This window comes from Hippocampus bargibanti, linkage group LG15 (genome assembly GCF_051943395.1).
Source record: "Hippocampus bargibanti isolate YZ-2025 linkage group LG15, ASM5194339v1, whole genome shotgun sequence".
NCBI classification, from domain to species: domain Eukaryota; kingdom Metazoa; phylum Chordata; class Actinopteri; order Syngnathiformes; family Syngnathidae; genus Hippocampus; species Hippocampus bargibanti.
This window is the reverse complement of record NC_142748.1, coordinates 7,644,046-7,667,961: the sequence shown is the minus strand read 5'-3', so window position 1 is coordinate 7,667,961 and position 23,916 is coordinate 7,644,046. Positions and strand designations below refer to the sequence as shown.

The 23,916-nt window shown below is 42.6% G+C and overlaps 2 protein-coding genes and 2 long non-coding RNA genes across 22 annotated transcripts; 3 read left to right on the top strand and 1 right to left on the bottom strand.

Moving 5' to 3' along the window:
- Positions 1 to 50: 50 nt before the first annotated feature.
- On the top strand, positions 51 to 2,696 carry LOC148887456 (uncharacterized). Of its 5 annotated transcripts, none has more exons than XM_089015154.1 (8): positions 51 to 108; positions 390 to 579; positions 944 to 1,026; positions 1,099 to 1,222; positions 1,381 to 1,481; positions 1,560 to 1,607; positions 2,299 to 2,422; positions 2,497 to 2,696. In XM_089015154.1, the coding sequence occupies exons 4-8, from the start codon at positions 1,217 to 1,219 to the stop codon at positions 2,521 to 2,523; spliced, it is 306 nt and encodes a 101-aa protein (XP_088871280.1). In that variant the 5' UTR covers positions 51 to 108; positions 390 to 579; positions 944 to 1,026; positions 1,099 to 1,216; the 3' UTR covers positions 2,524 to 2,696. The 5 variants fall into 5 exon arrangements, 2 of the variants coding, with proteins under 2 accessions (XP_088871280.1, XP_088871281.1); XR_016117407.1 differs by having other exon boundaries at positions 54 to 108; positions 1,560 to 1,667; XR_016117406.1 differs by having other exon boundaries at positions 55 to 108; positions 1,560 to 2,175.
- On the bottom strand, positions 1,463 to 23,827 carry mpp2b (MAGUK p55 scaffold protein 2b). Of its 14 annotated transcripts, XR_016117397.1 has the most exons (32): positions 23,587 to 23,827; positions 21,471 to 21,550; positions 20,230 to 20,330; positions 19,977 to 20,129; positions 19,750 to 19,905; positions 18,734 to 18,961; positions 17,930 to 18,061; positions 17,723 to 17,825; positions 17,228 to 17,296; positions 16,322 to 16,483; positions 16,053 to 16,255; positions 14,841 to 14,969; positions 14,655 to 14,765; positions 13,055 to 13,110; positions 10,915 to 12,179; positions 10,809 to 10,827; positions 10,609 to 10,729; positions 10,516 to 10,527; positions 10,406 to 10,425; positions 10,229 to 10,254; positions 10,084 to 10,137; positions 9,961 to 10,024; positions 9,803 to 9,899; positions 9,596 to 9,669; positions 9,091 to 9,518; positions 8,990 to 9,022; positions 8,730 to 8,913; positions 8,536 to 8,657; positions 8,156 to 8,267; positions 5,609 to 5,705; positions 2,812 to 2,994; positions 1,463 to 2,444 (listed from the first exon to the last, which is right to left on the bottom strand). XR_016117397.1 is itself a non-coding variant. In XM_089015153.1 (14 exons), the coding sequence occupies exons 2-14, from the start codon at positions 21,499 to 21,501 to the stop codon at positions 13,051 to 13,053; spliced, it is 1,638 nt and encodes a 545-aa protein (XP_088871279.1). In that variant the 5' UTR covers positions 21,502 to 21,550; positions 23,587 to 23,824; the 3' UTR covers positions 12,621 to 13,050. The 14 variants fall into 14 exon arrangements, 2 of the variants coding, with proteins under 2 accessions (XP_088871279.1, XP_088871278.1); XR_016117398.1 differs by having other exon boundaries at positions 9,091 to 9,188; positions 9,285 to 9,364; positions 9,451 to 9,669; positions 10,229 to 10,425; positions 10,516 to 10,729; XR_016117400.1 differs by adding an exon at positions 4,589 to 4,737 and having other exon boundaries at positions 10,229 to 10,425; positions 10,516 to 10,729.
- Positions 5,056 to 8,892, top strand: LOC148887455 (uncharacterized). 2 transcript variants are annotated; one of them, XR_016117408.1, is made up of 4 exons: positions 5,056 to 5,152; positions 5,638 to 5,720; positions 8,505 to 8,664; positions 8,753 to 8,890. It is a non-coding gene; the product is annotated as an uncharacterized LOC148887455 (long non-coding RNA). The 2 variants fall into 2 exon arrangements; XR_016117409.1 differs by having other exon boundaries at positions 5,057 to 5,152; positions 8,505 to 8,628; positions 8,753 to 8,892.
- Positions 9,265 to 10,053, top strand: LOC148887454 (uncharacterized). Its single transcript, XR_016117410.1, has 3 exons — positions 9,265 to 9,394; positions 9,565 to 9,696; positions 9,833 to 10,053. It is a non-coding gene; the product is annotated as an uncharacterized LOC148887454 (long non-coding RNA).
- Positions 23,828 to 23,916: the final 89 nt, after the last annotated feature.

The window sequence follows — 23,916 nt, the reverse complement described above, 5'->3', positions numbered from 1 at the left end:
GGATCCAATGCGCCAACAACAAAACGAAGAAGAAGCCGCACAAGCGCGTACCGTCCCACATCCGCTTCAATGAGCAACTATTTCCGCTGTCAACAAGCCAAGTCCTCGGTGAGTCATTTTGACTTTTTAAACTGATTATTTGTCATCTATCTGTGAACGTGTTTATGTGGGGAACTTAGGAGTATGATTACGATACGTTGCGATAGTTATTCGGCACGCCTACCAGCTGTTAATCAGTTTTTGACTTAAATGTTGTTTTGGATGTTTTCCACATCAAAGATACGATTCACGTGAGGGCAGATTGTCTCTAAATTATTCACACAAATGCATCTGTAACTTTTTACACCAACGAATAATAATAAAAGTTCCGACTACGTATTTCCGCCCAGGCCGGAAGCGGATGTTCTCCCAATGCTGAGATGTGCGACTATGGATTGTTAGCTTCTGTTCCGACCGACCGAGGCAACAAAACGAGCAAGGATGGCAGATATTGACGGGTTCACCCAGCTCGAGTTTATATCTTTGGTGTCCAAAGTGTGCGCGGAGACAACCATCTTGGAACCAGCGACAAAGATTGAGGTTTGACCACCACGCCGAATAATCGAGCTATCTCGCTAAAGCTAACGTCGCTCCGAGCTTGCTCGCTTAAGCTAACGTCGCTCCGAGCTTGGTCGCTTAAACTAACGTCACACCTGCTAATGTTGACTTGTGCCATAGCATTGTTTTGCATCTTCAAGTTCGAAGTTAGCTGTGAAGGAAATAAATACATTTAGTTAGCCATTTTAAACATTGTAGGATGAACATTAAAATAGTGAGTTAAAAAGATGAAATGTAACTGGTAATGCTAATATTAGCTTGTAATATTTTAACCTAACCGCAGTTTTTGTGCTTTGGGACTCTGCTACGTTGGACGTAATAAGATGCTTGCATGTTTGTATTTCAGCTGAATTCGTCATTAGCCTCCCGTAAAAGGAACCGACATTTGACGGCTTGAAAGATCTGCTGAAAACTGGATCCGAATTCAACGTAAGTTTATCTCAACAAATTTGTCCCATCATATGACAAATGATGATTGTGACGTTGGTGTTGTTTTGGCAGGACTCTCTCATCTCAAGATGCTCGGGCATGAGCTGGTGTGAGAGAAGAGGATGGACAAAACCGGGTTCGATCGAGGACACAAAAGAAGAAGAACCACGCCCAAGCCAAGTCGTCCACAATGAAGGTAGTCATCTTTTTGTAGTGAAAACGTCTTCTTTTATTGCAAAAGATTTTTTTATGACAAAAAGAAAGAATCATCAAAAGTCATCATATATTATGACACTGAGGTTTCTTTTGATGTGTTGTTCAACTGATTTCTTTAATTTTCTTTCAATTAAACAGGCCTGGATGAAACTGATGGGACCACCAGAGGAGGGACACCCACCCGGCAGAGGAAGAAAGTTGGCACCAGGTCACTCATCAAAGTTCGCTCCGGAGTTGTGGTAAGTTTTTTTAATCCCCACAAAGACCATGTGTAGTGAGGTGTTTTGATTTCCCTATGTCACAATGACATTTTGCAGGTTGTACCAGTTGCACGTGCCTGGTCTTGAACCCTGCACTTCTGCGCTGCAAGTATCTTCCCTGCCCACTGGACCATGGGGGCGTGGCTGTTTTCGCTAAAAATACATGTATTTATCATGCGATACCGCGTTGACACTTAGTAAAATTCTTTGCAGGTTCTCGGCGCTTCGCGCCTCGAACCTGCCTAGCGAGCTCGCTTCGCTCGCTCGCATTGAGACACTTGGCTCGCTCGCTTCGCTCGCTCGCAGGTTCACACTTGTGCTTGTCGGGGCCTTGGGAGGCTGTCCACTTGTGGACCCGTGAACTCGCTCCAGCGACCTCGCTTCGCTCGGTCGCTTTCGCTTCGACTTGGTTTCGAGGCCGTGCCGCGCAGTCGACACCCTTGTACCTTTCGCTGTGACTTGGTTTCGAACCCGTGCCGCGCAGTCGACACCCTTGTACTTTTCTCAGCGGCCCACGGGGCCCCAATAGAATATCGGGTTTGTTCGCTTATATCCTATTCTGAAGGTCATTGTTTGAATAAAAGCACAAGTGTGTTGCCCAGAGCTGGATTTGAACCCCAGACCTTCAAGTCGGGAGTCCATCGCCTTAACCAGTCAGCCACGAGGACCACAAGTGTGATTTGGTTATTTTCTATCATATTCTTTAAAGTATAAAAAGACTTAGACTAAAAAACTTGTCTTTTCTCTAACATCCATTTGAAATTTTGTTTTCTTTGCTTATATCTTATTCTGATAGGTCATTGATTGACCAAAAGCACAAGTTGGAAATGTTGCCCAGAGCCAGGATTGAACCCAGAACCGTCGCATTGGGAGTCCATCGCTTTAACCAGTCAGCCATGGAGACCACAAGCAGGTTCCAGGTATCTTCTGTCATATACTTCCCTGAAACAGAAAAAGACTTAGACTGAAAAAACTTCCTTTTCACTTTCCACAGAAAAAGACGACCACCAGGGAGGCCTGAATATAAGTGTGTTAAACAGGAGCGATCGTGGTTAACTTCAAACACGGCCTCAGCGGACAGTAACGCAGATCTTTAACCATTAGGCTAACTGTGCATGTGTCATGCTTGCAGATTTTGTCACCCCATTTGTGTATTTGGATCTGTGTAAATAAACTGAAATACAGAAAGAAACACGGATATATTTTTTGCTTCATTTTTTCTATGGTAAGATCGGAGCATTGTCATCAAATGGTGAGTTTTTTGAATGTTGCTGTGCCGATGACCATTTTGTGTATAGGAGCCTTTTACCGAGCATCTTCATCTTTATGAGGTTCATCGAGTTGCTTGTTCTGCAGCCAGAAGTCGGTGTCTTCTTGTGCCAGTCCCAAGCCCGGATAAATACAAGGGGTTGTGTCAGGAAGGGCATCCGACGTCCCAAACATGGGAATCAAACCTCTGAAGATGGAGGACACTGATTTGCTGTGGCGACCCCTTGACGGGAAAAGCCCAAAGGAAAGGAAGAAGACATTTATTTAGTTGTCATGGGAAGAGCAATCAACATAAAAATAAATCTGGTGTGTTGCATATTGAGTAGTTAGCATGGAGCTAATTCACAACCCGTGTCCCTGGATGGGCTTCTCGGATAGAAACCGGAGCTGAAAACCTAGCATAGCAACATTGTAAAAGAGCAGAAAGCACATATATTAAAATATATAAACACGATTAATTTACCCTCACTAAACATTTTTTCTTCAAATGAGCTTGCTAATTTGTCACGGCCTAAAAAAGGCCAAAACACCTTACTATATCTACATGGTCGTTTTTTTTAAGCTAAAAAAAGCCTTACTATAAATGGTCGTTTTTTTGCTAAAAACGCCTGACGTTACTTGGTTATTTTTTTTGGGCTAAAAACGCCTTTATTTGTCCGCCAGACGGCGGAAATTCCCCATCGAACTAGGTGTAGTTTTGTTATGTGTCCGCCAGACGGCGCTACGAGTTGGCTGTGATGAGAGGAGAGCAGAAAATCGACCGTTTCAATACCAAAGAACAAGTAATGATTGAAATGACTTGACCATTAAAAAAAAATCCTCACTCTGACATTGTGTACAGTATTTCAAATTTCTAATTTGCAGTTCAGCTTCAACTTTTCTGCATTTAAACAATTTGTCGTTTTATACATTTAATTCTACCTGGTTTTACACATAGTTTTATTTAACGGAAACTGCTTTCCTGACACAATTTATATTTATTTGTCTTTTGAACAACATGGTTGGTGGTCTTTGGTCAATTTGTCCAGTATTTTTTTTCTTTTATTTGTTGAATTTAAAGATAATTGTTTGTTCCATGTATATCGATGTAATTTCTGTATTTGTCCGCAAGACGGCGCTTAATCCCCATCAAACGAGATGTAGTTTTGTTATTTGTCTGCCAGAAATTCCCCATTGATTGGATTGGATTGGATTGGATATGCCTTTATTAGTCTCACAGTGGAGAAATTTACATTTCACAGCAGCAAAGTGATGAAAGGAATGAAAGTAGAAAAACAAAATACATGAGCTAGATCTAGATGTAATTTCAGTATTTGTCCGTCAGAAAGCGCAAGTTGTTTGCTGTAATGAGGGGAGCAGAAAAAAAGATAGATTCAATACCAAAGAACAAGTCATGATTGTAATGACTTTAGAAAAAAAACTTACTCTCTTATCGTGTATTTCTAATTCTAATTTTGAGTTCAGCTTCGCCTTTTCCACATTTAAAAAAAATCTACTTTTCATATAAGGCTTAATACATGAAATTCTACCTGGTTTTATATAAAGCTTTATTTCTCGTGACCCACTTCACTGCCACAATTTATATCTATCTGTCTTTTGAACAACATGATTAGTGCTCTTAGGTGAAACTGTCCAGTATTTTTTTTATTCTAATATTTGTCTAATTTAAAGATAATTATTCGTTCCATCGATCTCGATGTAATTTTAATATTTGTCCGCCAGACGGCGCAAATTCCACATCTTTAGAAGTCTTCGACTTTTCCTTTCGTTTTTTCCCTTGAGGGGTCGCGACGGCAAATCAGTGTCCTCCTTCTAACCCGGTTTTGTGCATCTTCTTCTCTCACACCAGCGACCTTCATGTCCTATTTGACAACATCCATAAACCTCTTTTGGTCTTTCTCTCGATCTTCTGCCTGGCAGTTCAAGGCTCGGCATCCTTCTCCCGATATAGTCACTCCTCTTCCCTCTAAATAACAGAATTATATCGAGATCGATGTAGAATTTTGCACCCTTCTTTGGACAAATGAAGAAATTACATCGAGATCGATGGAACAAATATTTATCTTGCAATAAGACAAATATTAAAGGAATACGTTTACTCGACGAATTTGCCAAAGAGCAACACAAACACAAACATGCGAATCAAATCTCTGAAGGTGGAGGACACAGATTCGATGCGGCGACCCAGGAAGGGAAAATGGAAAATAAGTTTCTTGCCAGATGGCTTTGTGGCTACCAGGCCAGTAGAGGGCGATATGCGCGGTTGGATCCGATCCAATCCAATAACAACAAGACGAAGAAGAAGCAGCAACACAAGAGGGGACGGTACCACATCCGCTTCAAAGAGCAGCTACTTCCGCTAGCAACAAAACAAGTCCTCGGTGAGTTATTTTAACTTTTTAAACTGACTATTTGTCATTTATCCGCGAGCGCGTTTATGTGGGGAACTTCGGAGTACGATTACGATACGTTGCGATAGTTATTCGGCACGCCAACGAGTCGCCCCTAGCTGTCAATCAATCAGCGTTTGACTCGAATATTGTTGTTTTTGATGTTTTCCACAACAAAGATACGATTCACGCGAGGGCAGATTAGTCCACAAACTATTCACAGAAATGCATCCGTGAGTTTTTTCACCAACGAAAAACACAATACGAGATCTTCGTCCGGTAGAATTCGTAAACGTCTAAACTGCTCAACTATGAATAGTTACGCAGATTTTGATTGAAAGGCGGTTGCTCATTGTACTATAGATGTGTCAAAGTACAACATCATGAAAAACGATTCAAATTGAAAAGAAACGACATTTTTTCATGGACAAAACAATTGTGACTTACCACTTTTGTTTTTTTCCTCATTTGACCAGATTGAAGAGGCTCGTGAGCAAAAGGTACCAGCTGCCAGACTCGGAGGCCATGCGGAAGGGACGCCAACCTGCATTAGACACGTGTAAGTACTTAGCAGTGCGGTGTGCTTGAAGAGCTCATGTCGTGTTGCACCACAAGGTGGAGATGAGTGTGCTCGTCTCTCACTCGACTTGAACTTGTGCTACGTGCACTGCACAACAGTAGTAATAATAATAATAATAATAATAATAATAATAATAATAATAATAATAATAATAATAATAATAATACATTTGATTTATAAGCGCCTTTCAAAACTTTCAGTCATTTTATCATTGAGGTGGACCAAGTTAGTTTAAAAATGTGTCTGTGTGCATCTATCTATCAATCTATTGTCATCTGTATTTATCTATCTGTCTATCTGTATCTATCGATGAAAAGGTTTCTTCAGCCGTCATCTGTACTTCTTTGTACTTTCTCTACTCTTCTTTCAAAGAAGTACAGATGACGGCTGAAGAAACGTTTTCATCGATGGACCACTCCAGCACGACTGAGAGCTTACACAGACGTATCTGTATCTATCTGTCTGTATTTATCTATCTGTCTCTGTCTGTCTATCTATCCATCTATCTCTCTCTGTATCTTCATAGCTTTCTCTATATCTCTCAATCTCTAATCTATCTATGCACACATACACATATGACCAACTTGAGCCACTTTATTGTAATTAAAAAAAAAAATACCAACATTTAAAAACTTAAACAGAAGAGTGTAATCATGTTGTTGTGGAGCACAGAGCACTTTGCTTATGTTCAGTGAGAGAAGTCGGACGTGCTCATGTTTGCCTTGGTGTCTCATGAGATGTCAGTGACATCGCACATGAGCTGATCAAGCGCAAGCCCCCATCTCGGGCCTGTCGTCAGTGTTTGTGCCACCTGAACATTGACTGGTAAAATGCTTTCATGTTGTCATGTTAGTTTTTCTGTCCAATAAAAAATGGTTCAACTTGAATTCCAGTCTTTGTCTTTATGTGACTAAATCAGAATCAGAATCAGAATCATCTTTATTGCCAAGTATGTAGAACACACAAGGAATCCATCCTCAACTCACTCAGCCTTTGATGCGTTATCGTGAGGGACTTAGAAAAATACTGCAATGTGAACGCCACGGGGACAGTGAAAGGACAGTTTGGAGTGACGAAAGGGCACCTATGCCCTTACGACTCAGGTGGGACTTTGAAAAAAATGGACAAAACCAGTGGAACTTGGAAAATTTTTGAAAAAGCTGCAATGCACAAGTCATGTTAAACCCATGGCAACAGTATATGACTGTCGAGAGTGACTGAAGTGCACCTCTAACCTTGAATCTTAGGTGGGACTTAGAAATTTTTTGAAAAAGCTGCATGTTAAACCCATGGCAACAGTGATATGACTGTCGAGAGTGACAAAAGTGCACCTCTGACCTTGAATCTCAAATGGTACTTAGAAAATTTTTGAAGAAGCGAGTGGGACTTGGAAATAATTTGAAAATGCTTCAATGCACAGACCATGTGAAAGCCACTAGAACAGTGTAACCACTGTCTGGAGTGACAAGAATGCACCTCTGACCTTGAGTCTCAGGTGGGACTTAGAACATTTTTGAAAAATGCTGCATGTTAAACCCAGTGCAACAGTCAGATGACTGTCGAGAGTGACTGAAGTGCACCTCTAACATTGAATCTTAGGTGGGACTCTAGAAATTTTTTGAAAAAGCTGCATGTTAAACCCATGGCAACACTGATATGACTGTCGAGAGTGACTCTAACCTTGAATCTCAGGTGGGACTTAGACAAATTTTGGAAATGCTTCAATGCACACGTCATGTTAAACCTTAGAAACAGTGATATGACTGTCGATAGTGATTGAAGTGCACCTCTGACCTGAAGATTTGAGTGGGACTTAGAAATTTTAAGAAATGCTTCAATGCACAGGCCATGTGAAAGCCACCAGAACAGTGTAACCACTGTCTGGAGTAGCGAACGTGCACCTCTAACCTTGAATATTAGATGGGACTAAGAAAAATGTAGAAAAATTCTGCATGTTAAACCCATGGAAACAGTGATATGACTGTCAAGAGTGACTAAAGTGCACCTCTAACCTTGAATCTTAGGTGGGACTCGGAACATTTTTGAAAAATGCTGCACTTAAATACCACCGAAACAGTGATATGACTGTCAAAAGTGACTTAATTGCACCTCTAACCTTGAATCTCAGGTGGGACTTAGAAAAATTTTGAAGAAATGAGTGGGACTTAGAAAAATTTTGAAAAATGCTGCAATGCCCGCCCCAAACCCCGCCCAATTCCCAAACCACCAATCACAGTCGAGGGCCTCATTTGCATAGCCAATCAAAACCGCTGCATTTGCATGACCACGCCCACTTTTACGGTTTTTCTAAGTCCAAAAATGATACTCTGCTCTGATTGGTCAGAATTTACATAGCCACGCCTTAATTCATGCCAACCAATCAGGAGGGACCTCATTTACATAGACCCGCCTACCTTTCCACCTATCAGAGCCCGCTTTCATAATGCTCCGCCCACTTTCACTGCTATCAGCCAATCAGTAGCGTCCATTCCAGACAGGCCACGCCCACTTTTTCAGATTTTTGCCCTGAAAAAAAAATTTGGAAAAAAAAAATTTTTTGAAAAAAAAATTTTTGAAAAAAAAATTTTGAAAAAAATTTTTTTGAAAAAAAAAAAAAAAAAAAAAAATTGAAAAAAAATTTTTGAAAAAAAAAAATTTTGAAAAAAAAAATTTAGAAAATTGTTTTTTTTTTTTTTTATGTTTATTTTTAAAAGCTGTAATGTGTTTAAGAATGGAGTGTTTTAATCAAGCTTTATTTTGCAGAGTAAACAATCACAAAGAAGAAAAAAATTACAATGTTGGATGGCTTGTTGCCGGGCAGCAAAGTGGTCGGTCGATCGTGGGACGGGTGTGTTGATCCAAGGGGAAAGACATCCAGGAGTTAGAGGCAAGTCCACTTCTCGTGCAGACAAAGACCTTCGAAGTAAGAAAAAAAATTTAAAAAAAACAAGTTAAAAAAAAAAAAAAAAGTGTTTAAAAAACACTCACCTAAAAGTGTGATGCCATTTCAGCCTTCTGCTTTTGGTGAAGTCAGCCTGAGGCAGCAGACCTGAAACGAAAAGACATTGTCAGTTGTGAGCAAACTCACCATCTGAGAGGTTGACGCCACATCGCTCGTCTGAGCCTCTTCAAGTCGATGACGTCAAACGACTCTCTGCCTGTTCAAGTGGACCTGGGAAAAAAAATGGACATCAACTGGCTTCAAGAGCATTTCCGATGCAGCCATTTTGAGACAAGATGAGACCCACCAGTGAGGACGAGGACGTGGGACTTCATCGGACCTTGAAGAAAAAGTTAAGTTGCATGGTGGAAATGTCATTTGAACGTGGGCACGCTTGAAATATCTCACTTGCAATGTCCAATTTTACTTTGCCCGGCAGGTGCGCCATCTTGGTGGCGGGGGTGCAGAGTTCAGCGTGGCACTTTGACCGGAAGCTTCTCAGTAGTCTAAAAAGGGGGAGAAAAAAAAAGAAAAACGTTTGCATCTTGGACCATTTTACAGAACTGTCACGGCACCATGTTGGCTCGACCACCAGCAGTCACCCGAAGCATCACTGGCTGAAAAAGGAAGTCGTCTTTGCCGATGGAGGTTCCAGTTTCCAGCACCAACGTTAACAATCCACCTAGTTGGAAAGGAGAAGAAAAAAAATTAGGTATGCAATGCTCCAGTCAAGCTTTTTATTCAATTTATTTTTAATGTGGGTCAAACTTGAAAGATTAACAGCAAGCGTCATGGCGGCTACGATGGTCTTCATCTCAACAATTGTTGATCACCACCTAAGAGGGAAAAAAAAACCCACACTTTTAGTCTCTTTTCCTACAGAAACACGAGTGTCGAAAAAGGTCGACGTCACTTGAGTCTTTCCGGCCTTATCAGAGTTGCTGCCAATTCCGCTTCTGCAGGTCCAACAGATCCTTTTGTCACCACCTGAGAAGAAGGAAAAACAAATTGAGTGTAAGTGCACAGAATGCTTTTATGCGGTAAAAAAATTGTCCCGGTGCAACTTTTGGGGGGGGGGGGGGTGTAAAAGAGAAATGTGTTGCAAAATATTCATTCGTGCCATTTTGCTTTTTTTCCTCCTCAACCCCAGGAGACACTGCAACACCTCCATTCACTGTCGTCTTGTTACTCTGGATCAAGTCGAGATGCCGCCTCACCTGCGCACACACAAAAATGATGTTAGTAAGCGTGAATACGCGTCATTTCCGGTGTACTTACCTTCCTCCAATTATGTCCAGGAGAATGTCACCGTCTGAAGCCTCCTGTATCTCCTCCTTATGTTCTGAAATTAAATTAAAACATGATTTATGAGATGTATTCGTTGGAGTGTTTTTGTCTCACCAGTGACAGGTCGAGCTGGACATGTCGGCAGTGGACTGCAGCATAACGGGTGGACTGAAAAAGAAAAAAAAAAAAATAGTTAGCAACGTAAACTATGGTAAGCACATTTAAACAGTGCACCTCACACTAAAAATAAAATAGTCACCAATAGCCTTTTTTAGAGCTGCCAGCCTGTGGACAGAAATGACACAATTACAACACTGTAAAAACAGAATCTCGTCTAAAATGTAGAAATACAAACGCTGGCCACTTACCTTTTCTGTACACTGAAAAGGGGAAAGAAATAACGAACATAGTGCAATTAAAATAGCAGGCGACTTACCTTTTGTAGCTTTTAACAGACTGAAAACGCGAAGGAATGTTAAATTAGAAAAAGTTACATCGAGTAAAAAGAACCAAAAACGCGGCGTTTCGCAAACGCGAGTAACTTACCTTCTGTGCACGCTGAAAAAAAAAAAAAAAATACATAGAAAAACGAGTTAGTTCAATCGAACATTTTGCCGTTTAAACGTGCAGGCGACTTACCGTGGAAGAGTTTAAAAGCCTGAAAACGTGAAAAACGTTAAAAATTGATCGATTAAAAAGCCGGAAAAGAAACCTTAAACGTTCCGTTTGTCAAACGCGAGCACTTTAGCTTCTCTGCACGCTGGAAAAGAAAAAGAAAATTGCAAAACGAGTGTTAGTTTAATCAAACATTTTTGCACTTAATATTGCAAGCGACTTACCGTGGAAGAGTTGCAAAGCCTGAAAAGGATTAAAAAGTTAAAAGTTTCAAAAACGAGCAATTGCAAGCCAAAAAAAAAGAAAGTTAAAACGTGCACTTTGTCATACCTTGAGGTCGTCTTGCGGTGGTGCTGTGGACGTGCAGTCGGTCGTCATCGTGGAGGGAAAGAGAATGAATGTTCAATTTGTCGCAGCTTAAATACGTATTCGTTGATTACGTCAAACGTCACGTGATTAATTAAAAAAAAAGAAGAAAAAAAGACCTGTAGAAAGAATCTGACAATAAAAGTGGGTTAAATATGAGCGCTTGTGGTTAAATTGGAACACGGTCCAAATGGACCGCAACGCAGGACCTTAACCATCGGGCTAACTGCTCTAGCAACTTCCGTCCTGTAATTCATATTTCACTAGTCCACACCGTGTCACCAATTTTAGTAGGTATTAGATAAACGGACAAATATGACATCCAAATGGAAGCATTCCAAATCAGAGTTAGCCGAGTGATCTAAGACTATACTTGCGGTCCAGGTGACTTGTGTTCGAGTCCCCTTTTCTGCTCACCTGAATTTATGCACACAAGTGCAGGTGAGGGCGGGGATCGAACCGGAGTCATCTGGACCGGAACCAAAGTTTTCGACCACTCGACTATTGCCGACAAGTTTTATTGGGAATCTTCATCGGTAGTCATGAGCACTGACATAGTTAATTCCAATAAATACAACTTCCAAATGATAGGTTTCCAGATCCAAGCTGGTCAAGTGTACTAAGACTCAACTTGTCGTCCAGGCGACTACTGTTCGAGGCCCGTCTGATCGGCTGAATTTATGCACACCTTGGCAGGTAACAGCGGGATTCGAACCAGAGATGGCCAGACCGCAACTAAACTTTTAGACCACTCAACCATTGCAGTCAAATTTTTTTATGAATTATGAACGGTAGTCAAGAGCACAAACTCGGTTTATGCCAATAAATGTAACTTCTAAACAGAACATTTTCAGATCCAAGTTGGTTGAGTGGCTTAAGACTAAACTTGCGATTCAGGTGACTCCTGTTCAAATCCTCTTTTCTCGTCGTCTACATTTGTCACACGTGGGTGAGAACGAGGATCGAACCCGAGTCGGCAAAACTGCAACCAAATTTTTAGACCACTCAACCATTGCAGTTGAGCTTTTCAGCCAATTTTAATCGGTGGTCTTACGGAGTAGCATCATCCACAGGAAGTCGAACAAAGGCTTGGTATCAAGTTCTCGGTGCCGTGACTTGAAGTTCGAGCAGGTGTGCAATGCCATTCCATATTTTGCCATCAGGTCCTACATGTCTCATGTGTGCAGATTCTGTGACCCCCATTGTGTAATTGGCGAAGTATAAATAAACTGAAATGCAGACAGAAACATGGAAATTGTATTTGAGATATTTTTTATTTGTCATGGGCAGCAATCAACATCGCCAAAAATTGTCGTTTTTTTCAGCCAAAAACGCCTTACTATACATGGTGGTTTTTTTGGGGCTAAAAATGCCTTACTATACATGGTTGTTTTTTTCGGCCAAAAATACCTTACTATACATGGTGGTTTTTTTGGGGCTAAAAATGCCTTACTATACATGGTTGTTTTTTTCGGCCAAAAATACCTTACTATACATGGTTGTTTTTTTCGAGCTAAAAACGCCTTACTATACATGGTGGTTTTTTTGGGGCTAAAAATGCCTTACTATACATGGTTGTTTTTTTCGGCCAAAAATACCTTACTATACCTGGTCGTTTTTTTCGAGCTAAAAACGACTTACTATACATGGTCGTTTTTTTGGGTTGTTTTTTTCGAGCTAAAAATGCCTTACTATACATGGTCGTTTTTGGGGCCAAAAAGGCCTTACTATACCTGGTCGTTTTTTTCGAGCCTAAAACGCCTTGCTATACATGGTTGTTTTTTTCAGCTAAAAATGCCTTACTATACATGGTCGTTTTTTTGGGCTAAAAACGCCTTACTATACATGGTGTTTTTTTTGTGCCAAAAATGCCTATACTGTACTATACTCTAAGATGGTGACGCGGTTGGTCATGTTGCACTTTCCCAAATGACACACCTGATTGAAGGAAAGAAAATGACAGTGAGCCCACTTACCTCAGCCAATGATCTTCGCAAAAGTGTAAGTTCTGGGTTAGAAACCGCTTCCCCAAGATCCGTTTTAGGACCCCCGCCCCGTCTCCTTCACACCCGATTCAAATGAACTTGCCTCAACAGGTGCTCACACTTTAATCAGGTGCGTTGGAGTAGAGAAGGACCGCAAACAGGCAGTTGCTTCACCCTGGATGAAGTGAACAGCAAGCAGGCTTATCGATTGGGATGGTGCATTTGGTCAATAAATAGCTCGCCGGTCCCCAAGTCTTATTCTGTAGGCCATTAATTGAACAAAAAGTAGGCGTTGGACTTGTGGGATTGAACCCAGCACCTTGGCATCTGGAGTCCATTGCCTTAACCAGTCAGCCATGGACACCACGAGCAATGTGCCGTTATGTTCTTTGATATACGTCAAAAAAGACTTAGACGAAGTCTTCGAGTGACAGCATTGCCTTTATTACAATACACTTCTGACGAGTCAAAGGTAAAAATAAATAGGTTGCGATTATTGTCGGAACGGGTGTTAAAATGACCTTTGACTCCTTGGCTTTTTGAAGCGAATTAAGGCAAAAAAAAAAAGGATTTATCAGGGCAGCTGCTGGTACGTCCCAAATAAGGACTAGTGCCTGTAACAGAACACAAAAATATAACAAGTGCCGTATGTTATATACAGGAAACATCAAACTTACAACCAGCTCGACTTACGACCACCCATACTTACGACCACAACCTCCAGACCCTATTTAAAAAAAAAAATTCTACGCCTGGCACCGCAAACCGCTAGCAGGCCGGCAACGTGTACGACATTTTTGGCCAGCCAGCATCTCACTCTTGCACAGCAATCGACTGCGTGATGGTACCAGAGGGGAGGAGTTTGCAAGTCATTTAGTCTCCGACTCTCTATTCAACATTTTATAATAATAATACATTAAATTTCTTAGAGCCTCTCAAAACTCTCAGGGTCACTTTACAGTCACAGGATAAGTTTTACTGTGGGTGAGCAGCGGCAGCCACACGCGCCAGCGTTCACTCAACCCGGCGGTAACTCATATAGATAGATAGATGGCTAATAGATAGCTCTGATTCTTGACATTGATGGTGCCCAATCACTTTTTTTAGAAGAGACTACTAATGTTGTAGTAGATGGAAGTTCTTGCTTATATCGACTTACAACCATTTCGACTTACGACCACTTGGTCGGAACGGAACTTGGTCGTAAGTCGGATGTCACCTGTATTTGCTCATTTATTGTTGGAATGAGGGTTAGGAGCTTCATTTCAACACACCATCGTCATGCTTTGCGGCCATTGTGGTAATGGTCAACATTTTTTTGAGTGGGGAGGCAGATTTTTGCTTCCCTATCACCCCTAAAAGACACCGAAAGAAGAAATATCAAAGGGGGCGGGGCTACTACACCGTCAACGACAATCAGTCTCAATACAACAGGCCAAATAATGGCCATCCCTACACTAGACGTCTTGTTTCCACGAAAAAAAAAAAAAAAAATCCGAGCGCCGACTCTAAAAGCGTTTCAATACCCATAGACTGATGACAAAGTAGAACACCAACGACATCAGCCGACATTTCTGCCAACTGCGCCTAACCACCCCCTGGCACGGTCGCAGGCGCCAAAGAAAATAGTCCCACGTTCTCCGGCTGCGAAACTCAAAAGACCCAGCTGACGGGCACCCACTGCTGCTCATTGAATAGTTTCTCCATGGCGGCTCTCACGCTGCGAAATGTGGCTTCCAACCCGTCGTTGACGACGCAGAGGTCAAAATAATGTCCGTAGGCCCTCTTGATGCGCTCGCTCTCGTCCACCGTCCTCTTGAGCTCCGAGTCCTGACGGGAGGACGGCGAGCGTCAACGTCGACATCGGGACGCTTTTTCAAAACAAAAGGTCTTGCGGCGGCTCACCGTGAGTTGCTTGGTGACCACGCCGGATTCGATCGCCGATCGGTTCATGGCTTTGAGGACCTCGAAATCGGGCGCCTCGATGAACACCACGTAGGGCAGGAACTCCGACGTCCGCAGGACTTTGAGGGCCTTGAGGAAACGCGCCGGGTTGAAGACTGACGTTAATTTAGATGGAAAAATGGAGGATTGGCTAACTTCATAGCAGTGGCATGTCACTCCTAAGGCTATCTATTAGCTAGCTAGATGGCTATCTATTAGATAGCTAGCTGGCTATCTATTAGCTATCTGGCTGGCTGGATATTATTATTATCTATGTAGATTTCTCCACTGTGAGACTAATAAAGGCAAATCCAATCCAATCCAATCCAATTAGCTAGCTAGCTGGCTATCTATTAGCTATCTGGCTGGCTATTAGCTATCTATTAGCTAGCTAGCTGGCTATCTATTACCTATCTAGCTATCTATTAGCTATCTGGCTGGCTTGCTAGCTATCTAGCTATCTATTAGCTATCTATCTAGCTGGCTAGCTATTAGCTATATATTGGCTTGCTATCTAGCTTTCTATCTATTTGTCTTAGTATTCCATTTGGGTTACTTCTGGGTTGAATGAACGCTGGCGCGTATGGCTGCCACTGCTAACCCACAGAAAAACTGATCCTGTAACTGTAAAGTGACCTTGAGAGTTTTGAAAGGCGCTTAGAAATGAAATGTATTATTATGATTAAAAAAATATGTTAACTCATTCATTGCCATCCACAATTTTTTTCAGGAATTGAAAATATGACAGAGCGCCATTCTCGAATTCGTTCGTTTTTTTTTTTTTTTTTTCATGCTTGGTTGCCGATAAAGCACTGGCCATGGCCTCTGGCAATGTTTTTTTCCCTTTTGGCCATGTTAGCGCTTTGTTCCAGCTTCAGCTGTTGCTAAAGTGCTATATAAACCAATATTGCATTGTACTTTAGACAACCACCCCCATTTCAAGGTCATATAACTCAAGACCCATATAACTTAGGAATTAACTATTTTTTTTCTGATGAAAGAAGAGAGTCTAAGGTTTCTAATGCTTTATTGATTGTTTATGTCATCCTAAAACTCAATATTCTGTGGGTGGCCACATTTTTGCACATCATCTGGCAGTGAATGAGTTAAAGGTCAAAGTTCAACCAGAGCCCCCGACCCCTTCCTCCCGAAACGCTTCCCAATTTTCCTTACTTGAGGGTTGACATCCAGGATGCAAATCTTGCCCGTTTCCGTCACCTCATGGATGGAGTTGATCTTGGTGCCGTACAAGTTGCCGTCGTATTCGCCGTGTTCCAGGAAGCGGCCATTTTTGATGTCGCACTCCATTTCGCCGCGCGTCATGAACGAATACATCTGACCGTCTCTTTCGTCCACTTTTGGTTTTCTGCTGGTGACTTGGGAGACACACAAAAAAAAAGTTGGACACTCGCCGCACGGTTTTCGTACGCCGTCGCGCTCACATGGGATGGTGGTGCCGTAGCGTTGGGGGTCCAACACCAGCAGCTTGTTCTTGAGACTGCGGCGGCCGACCCCCTGCGCCCCGATCAGGACCAGCGTCTTCCTTCTGAAAGGGGGCACCTTGGCCACTTCCTCGTAGATCCGCAGCTCGTGACGATCAAATTCTGGCGATGGAAAAACATTCAATAGCAATTGCTTCATGTCACAAAGAGGGTACAGCAATTGTTGAAGAATGAATGACTCTCTGTTTCTTTGTGTTGTCATGTTATTTTGTTGTTTTTTTTTTTTACTTCAAGATGGCGCCGCGAGGCTGCCTTTCCAGCAGCTCCTGTATTTTGTTTTTTCTACTTCTTTCTTTCCTTTCCTCTTCCTTTTATAACTCTGCTGCTGTGAAATGTAAATTTCTCCACCGCGAGACGAAAAAGGTACATCCAATCCAATTACAATATGGCATGGAAGCATTGTTAGCATAGCATAGAAGCATCATTAGCATATTGTTCGCCGTACAATCCAAGATATGAATTGATTATCAATTAATAATAATAATACATTTAATTTCTAAGCGCCTTTCAAAACTCTCAAGGCCGCTTTACAGTCACTGGATAAGTTTTTCTGTGGGTGAGCAGCGGCAGCCACACGCGCCAGCATTCACTCAACCCGGAAGTAACTCAAATAGATAGAAATATAGCTAGCTAATAGATAGCTACTAGATAGTTAGCTAAATAGCTAGCCAGCCAGCTAAATCGCTAATAGATAGCGACCACACGCGCCAGCATTCACTCAACCCGGAAGTAACTCAGATAGAAAGCTAGCTAGCTAGCTAATATATAGTTAGCTAGATAGCTAGACAGCCATCCAGACTACTAATAGCTAGCTAGATTATGATGCTAAATATCCGACTGAGGTACCTGCATTCTTGGTGGTTAAATACATCATCTTTTTCTTTTTCTTGCCACCTACTCCGCCACACAGAGGACCTGCGAGAAACCCAAAACAGAAAAAAGTCGATATTGTTTTGATTTTCGATCGATGGGAGTGATTAGAATTGGATGTAGTGTGCGGATGTGGCCACTAGACGGCAGCATCCGAAGGCTTCTGGAAAAAGCGCCTTTGTGTGACAGGCTTTTGTTGTCTTTCGATGGAATTAAATGGCCATAAATCCAAGGGAGACCCCCTTAAAAAGTAAATAGGTGAATAAATAAATAAAAATTGGCTCTACCGATTTAATATGGCAACCAATTTGACACTCGGGGCTCATAGTGCTCATGTCATGCGTGATGCAGAGCGAGCGGAACAGATGCTGTCTTTGTTCCAGGCGGCTTTTTAATTCGACACGGGGCGGGGGGGTGTCAAATGTGCATAATTAACAAAAATGGCGTCGTCGTCTGAGGTCATCGTCGTACCTGTGGTGACAAGCTCCAGATCCTTTTTCACAAACGCTTTCCTCTTCTCCTCGAGGAGTTGACTTGGAATCAAACCGGCGCTGCCTCCCTTGATGTGGCAGGCCTGAGAGAGACACAAGATGAGCAACGGCTCAGGCGCCATGTTGGCTTTTTGCTGTGTGTGTACAAGCCTGTGCGTGTTTACTGTAGGCGGGAGGCTGTAATGACCTGCCACCAGTTCAGATCTTCCTGGTTGAATATCTGCAGAATGTCTCCGCTGCAGAAGCTCAGTCCCGCTTCTTTGCACGGAATCAGGTTGTCCTGGGATGGGTCGTAGTCAAAGTGGCATTTGACAAAAGCCTGGAAACGGAGAGACATATAGTTTGGGTTTTTCTTGCTTTAGCTGCTGTTAAAGCGCTCTATGAACCAATATGTATTTATTGCATTTTGTACAACCGCCCCCATTTCAAGCTCATATAACTCCAGCCCCAATATAATTTAGGAATTAACTCTTTCTTCTGATGAAAGCGGAGAGTCTAAGGTTTTGTTACACTAAATTAAATGTTTATGTAGTCCTAAAACTCAAGATTCCGTGGGTCCTGGAATTGGAGTGAAAATGACAAAAACCCTGGCACTGGAGTGGATACATTTTTTTTTTGCACATTGTCTGGCAGTGAGTGAGTTAAATGCACATCACCGCCATTTTCAAAAGGCAGGACAATAACACAGAGAGAGAGAAAAAGAGAGAGACGTAGCCATGGAAACCGTTCCCTCCCCCTTCTGCGGTTGATGCCTTTTCTCATACTTGGATGATGTTTGATCATTAAAAACAAAACACACACACACACACATACTGCTCTATGCATGCATTTTAGTGGCCTGTGAGCTCACCAGATGGGACCGAGATTGTAATTAGCCAAAATACGAAGCTGATGAGTAGATTTCACCCTTTTGGAAGACTTACAATTGGACTCATCTACTGTTTTTGTTGAGCTAACAAAAAAACTGGTGGAATGGCAGTCCTGCACCGACCTGTCTGGGCGTGTGCGGTTCCTGGTAGCTTGGCAAGATCTTGAGCACCACGCTTCCGCTGGCCTCCTTGAGCATCTCCTGCAGGACTTTGGGATCGTTGCCCACCTCTTTGCCGTTCACCTCCTTGATGATGTCGCCCACGTGGAGCAAACCTTGCTGGTCAATCATGCCGCCGTGGAGGATCCTGGCGATCACCAGCTCGCCGCTCTCCACGCGAAAGGTCACGCCCTTGACACACGGGCGTGTAAGCAAACTGGTCAACTTTGTCTCTTTTTTTTCCTGGAAAGGCAAACTGTTATAGTTTAAATAAATACCAGAATGTCCTTTATGATATAACAGACTAATGATGGTTCCTTTATGTTATTAAAACATTAAAAAAATATATATATTTTTTCGCTATCATATCCTTGACACCATTGACTGAATTATTTTTTTTTATATAGGGCCGCACAAAAAAGTCCCAATTTCATTAATAAAATAAAATAATACAATATAATAAGATATAATACAATAAAATAAAATAAAATTTAAATAAAATACAAATAAAAAATACACATAAAATATAAATATAAAAATAAAAATACAATAAAATACCAAGAAAATACAAATAAAATACAAATTAAAGAAAATACATAAAATAGAAATAAAATAAAAATTATAATAAAATAAAGATAAAATACAAATAAAATGAAATAAAGATTCAATATAAATAAAATAAAATAAAAAATAAAATTAAAAAACACCAACGACTGCATTTTTTTATATAGGGCAGCCCCAAAAAATTAATAAATCAATAATTAAATAAAATACAAATATAATTTTAAGTGAATCTCAGCTGTGTGAGAATGACATTATTTTCAGACAATTATTATACTTGTCATTGACACCATGTATTGATCATGAAGCTAAAAAAAATCCTGTCACGGGGTGGAATCATTATTTTTCCATTCTTCTATGAAACAGCCACTAAAAAAAAAGCATTTTTAACAAATATTTTTCCTTGAAGATCCACTTACCAGATGCTCACCAGAGACCTTACGGATGCCCACCATCCTCACGGCGTCAGGAGGCACGGGTTGGTTATTGAGGGCGGCGTCCATGAAAGCGCAGGGACTTGGGGGAGGAGTTTCGTAGTTTTTGGAAGCCACGGAATCATGAGTCTCCAGCAGAGACTTTAGAAGGACAAAAGGGAAAGGTTGAGGATCACAATAAATAAATAAACACGATCGATGAGATTTAAGACCTGAAAATGAGGCTCCTTCAGGATGCAGAGCAGCTCGTCGGCGGCTTGGCTCTTTGGCGCCAGAAGGCCGAGTTCCTTGACGATGTCCTGCACCAGCTCCACGTTGTTCTCCCTCACCGCCTCCAGCTTGGGCTCCTCAAAGTGATCGTGAGCCTGTAGTTTGGATGAGAAGAAAAAAAAAGGATTATTCTGGAAATAGTGAAAAGAAATGAAACATGCCCGGTTGATTGAAATGATGATTTTTTACGCTCACCACGGGGCTCTCCATGATGCCTTTGAGGAAGATGAGGTCCAGGTCGTTGGCCGTCGTCGAGCTGACGCTGTCGCTCAGCGTGTCCAAAGTCTGATGCATGACTACGCGGGAGGACGGAGAAACAAGACGGGAAATTAGTTGGACAGCAAAATGGCCGAAAGTGAGATTGGGTCTGTCTAAGTAAAAAAAAAAAAAATGTCACAGAGATGAGATGGAAGGCAGACGGGGCAATAAAAGGAGCGACAGAAGCCAATGACCTTGATCATGGGTGACACGCCCCCCCCCCTCGCCAGATCATTTAAAAGGAAATTGAGTTACTAATTGCAAGGGGGCCTTCTGCGCTCAAGGATCTTTTTTTGGAGGGAGGGGGTTGGTGAAGATGGTTGTTCGAGAGAGGCGAAAACATTTGATTGTGGCTTGAGTCACCCCATGAGTCATTTCGGACTTAATGAGGTGCTCGTTCGTTTCGTGTTTATCATCATATAAAGTCAAGGAATGTAGTAGTGTAACAAAAAGCTAACTTTATCCCACTTTATGTCTCCACGGTGGCACTCGTTTGGGCATCGAACGCGATGACAAAAAGACACAACGGCTCCCGCTGACCATCCTGACATCCGCCGCTCGAGCCTTTCTTAAGTGCGCTGCTTACCTTCCCCCCCGAGCTTCATTTCCAGTCCCTCCAGGGAAAAGGCGGAGCCCCCCTCCTCAAGAGAAAGTCTTGCAAACAGGCTACCGGCCATGGTGACCAACCTACACCTCACGACGGAGTGCTCGCGCACATACACGGGCGACAATAAACTGTGCGTAAGAGAGGTTTGGTGGTGGTGGTGGTGGGCTATCCTCCCCCGCCTACCATCTATTCCCTCCCTCTTCCACCTGCTCTTGACTTGAATGCGCGCGAGCTACGCTTGACTGGGCGTCTTCTCCGCCGCGCATGAATGAATGCAGACGACAGGCTTGTGTGCATGAGTAGAAAAGCGAGAGGGGGAAAACGGGGGCGGGAGGTCGACAAGGAAAAGGGGGAAATGGGGCGGTGGGTAATTTTTCCTGGAGGCTTCCTTGTGAGGGGGAGACTGGACGGAGGTGGTGCAAAAGGGTGTAGGGGGAATCATAGATGAGGATTTTTAATTATTTTTAGGAGGCAGGGTCTTGCGTTACATTAATTTCCAGCACATTTTAGCCTCTTAGATGAGAAGCGAAACGTACACAGACGTTTTCTTTCAGTTGATAAAGGCACTTACCCGTGTCAGAAATAGACGTCGCCACGGGCATTTTATGATTTGCTGTTTCCTCGCGCACTCCGCCAAACTTGCTCGGTCACCTGTAAAAAGGGGAGGGAGGGAGTGGGGGGTGGTTAGGGGAGATATGTGGGAAAAAAAAATCAAAATGGAGCTGCTGTCTCAAGCAAGATAAACTCCTTCCATCGCTATCGTGTTTACAACCCGTCTACACAAGCTCCCACCCCATGCTAACGGCTATCTAACTCACTTTGGGGCTATTAATAGACACCCCAGGAGTTCCTGCTCTTGTTGGGGGGGGGGGGGGTGCAGGGGGGCAATAATATTACCAACAGATGGAAAGATTGAACGAGAAGGTGAATGGGCAGGCCGGTCAAGATTTGGCTTAGAGACGATCCGTTGATTCTAACTGATCCATTTAACATCAGGCGGCATGTGAACCGGTTGCTATGACGACATCGATAGGCCCGTAGCGCCATTTGCGTAAATATAAGAAGCCTGATTTAACATGAAACTTTTCAAAGATTGTGGTCATCGACGGAGCTTAATAATAATAATAATAATGTTTACGCACCTCGCTACAGATACAGTGTGCTAGCTCTGGCCAGTATGCACTTTTCACTAGCGGCGAGTGATACTGTGATTGGCTAATTTGCGAAAACTCTGATGTTCCCAGCGCCTTCCAACAGGCCTTGGGTTGCCAACTCGAACCTCCATTGGTTAAAGTCTGTGATTCCGATATTTTTAGGCCAGCACAGAAGGCCACGCAGGCCCACCACTGGAAAAAGCCCTTAAAACAAACGAATTGCGCGATGACAAGGGCACGCCCAAGTGTGCGTATGAAAAGGGCCCGAAGGCGTTCCCACAGCGTGCAAAGAAAGACGCACACCCACAAAAGCGGCGACGGCAGCCAAACAAGTCTTAATCCACATATGGAGCCTGGCTGGCGTCAGGCCTAAAAATAACCCCGTGCTCCCGCAGGTTCAACTCCTCTCATTACTTTACAGGGAAAACTGGCGTATCCAAGACAACCGTGAGCAGCTACTCACCAGCCACCCCCTTTACCCCTTCCCCACTACCCACTCCTCGGGTGCATTGCCATGGCAACAAGGGAAACGGCGTAGAATAATGAGGAGGGAATTAATAGCAGATTTGACCGCGCTTATCTTGGTTAAAGAGTAGATCAGATTTACAATATTTTCTTCACAAAATGCCCAAATAATAAACTAGACGCCACATACCGTCGTCATACCTAAAGTAACCTCAGTAGATTATGAGCAGCATCTAATAAAAAATGGATGCTGTGTATACTGAATAGCACAGTATGGCTCAAGGTGCCATGCTGAGAACCCCTCGCCCCCCTTCAGATGAGTTTGTAGATTCACCCAACAAGACCATCCATTAGTTGCTGAGATGTTTCAATGTGTATGTGAGTTCGGAATACATATATTTAGCATTTTCTAGACGTCATTGCACTATTTTTAAACATGTATGGTACGTAAATAACCTGAAGGGGATGATTTCAATGACAAATGAGGTTCAGGAGATGGTGACGATTGTTATGAATAATGCAAAAATAGCTCACAATGCCCACACTGACCTATAAAAAGGCACTTCACATCATTGAAGGTGATGTAATGCATATATATTCATCTTTACTGCCAGAAAAATCTAGTTGTATAGTTTATAGAGCAGGTATAAAAAGTCTACACACCACTGCTCGAATGGGAGGCGCGTAAATATAAATATAAAACAAAAGCTCCCCAGCACCAAAACATGAGTGCATGTCGAGCATGTGCGCATGCGCATACACCATCTCCCTCATAACATTGCATACATTCATAATTACTATATTGTATCTGTTTCCATATTGCCAGTTATAGTCGAGGAACCGCCATGAGTTATAAAATAATGACGCAATATGATATGAAGATTACGAAAACGCGCGAGCAGAGATGCAACGATGCAACAAAACAACAAGTGTGCGAATTTACCTGCTGAAGAGCTGCCATTTTGGGGTCAATAAAACATAATTACTGTACGTGCATAAAATGAGAATAAATTCGCATTGTAAATTGCCTGATCGCCCCCGTTTATGCACGGTTGTAAAGGGTCTCACCTTTATTCGGACGCCTCGTCGCCGCGAGCGGCTTGCGGACGACACTCGTCTCGGTGGTACTGGTGGCGGCTGCAGGTATCGGTTAATCCGGGTGGGTTCTTGCAAACGTCAACCCACGCAACGCGTTTTTTGGGGAGGGGGGGGGAAGCGTGCCTGGAGACAAAGAATACACTGGGGGGTTAACGTGCACCGTTTCGTCAAAGTGATTCTAAAAGGTTCGATGACGAAGAGGATGCAAAGCGTCGTTGTTCGTCAACACGCGAATCTGCCGTGGTTCCGAACATCCAGTCAACGGAAATAAATCACCTGCCTTTTGTTTCGACAGCGAAC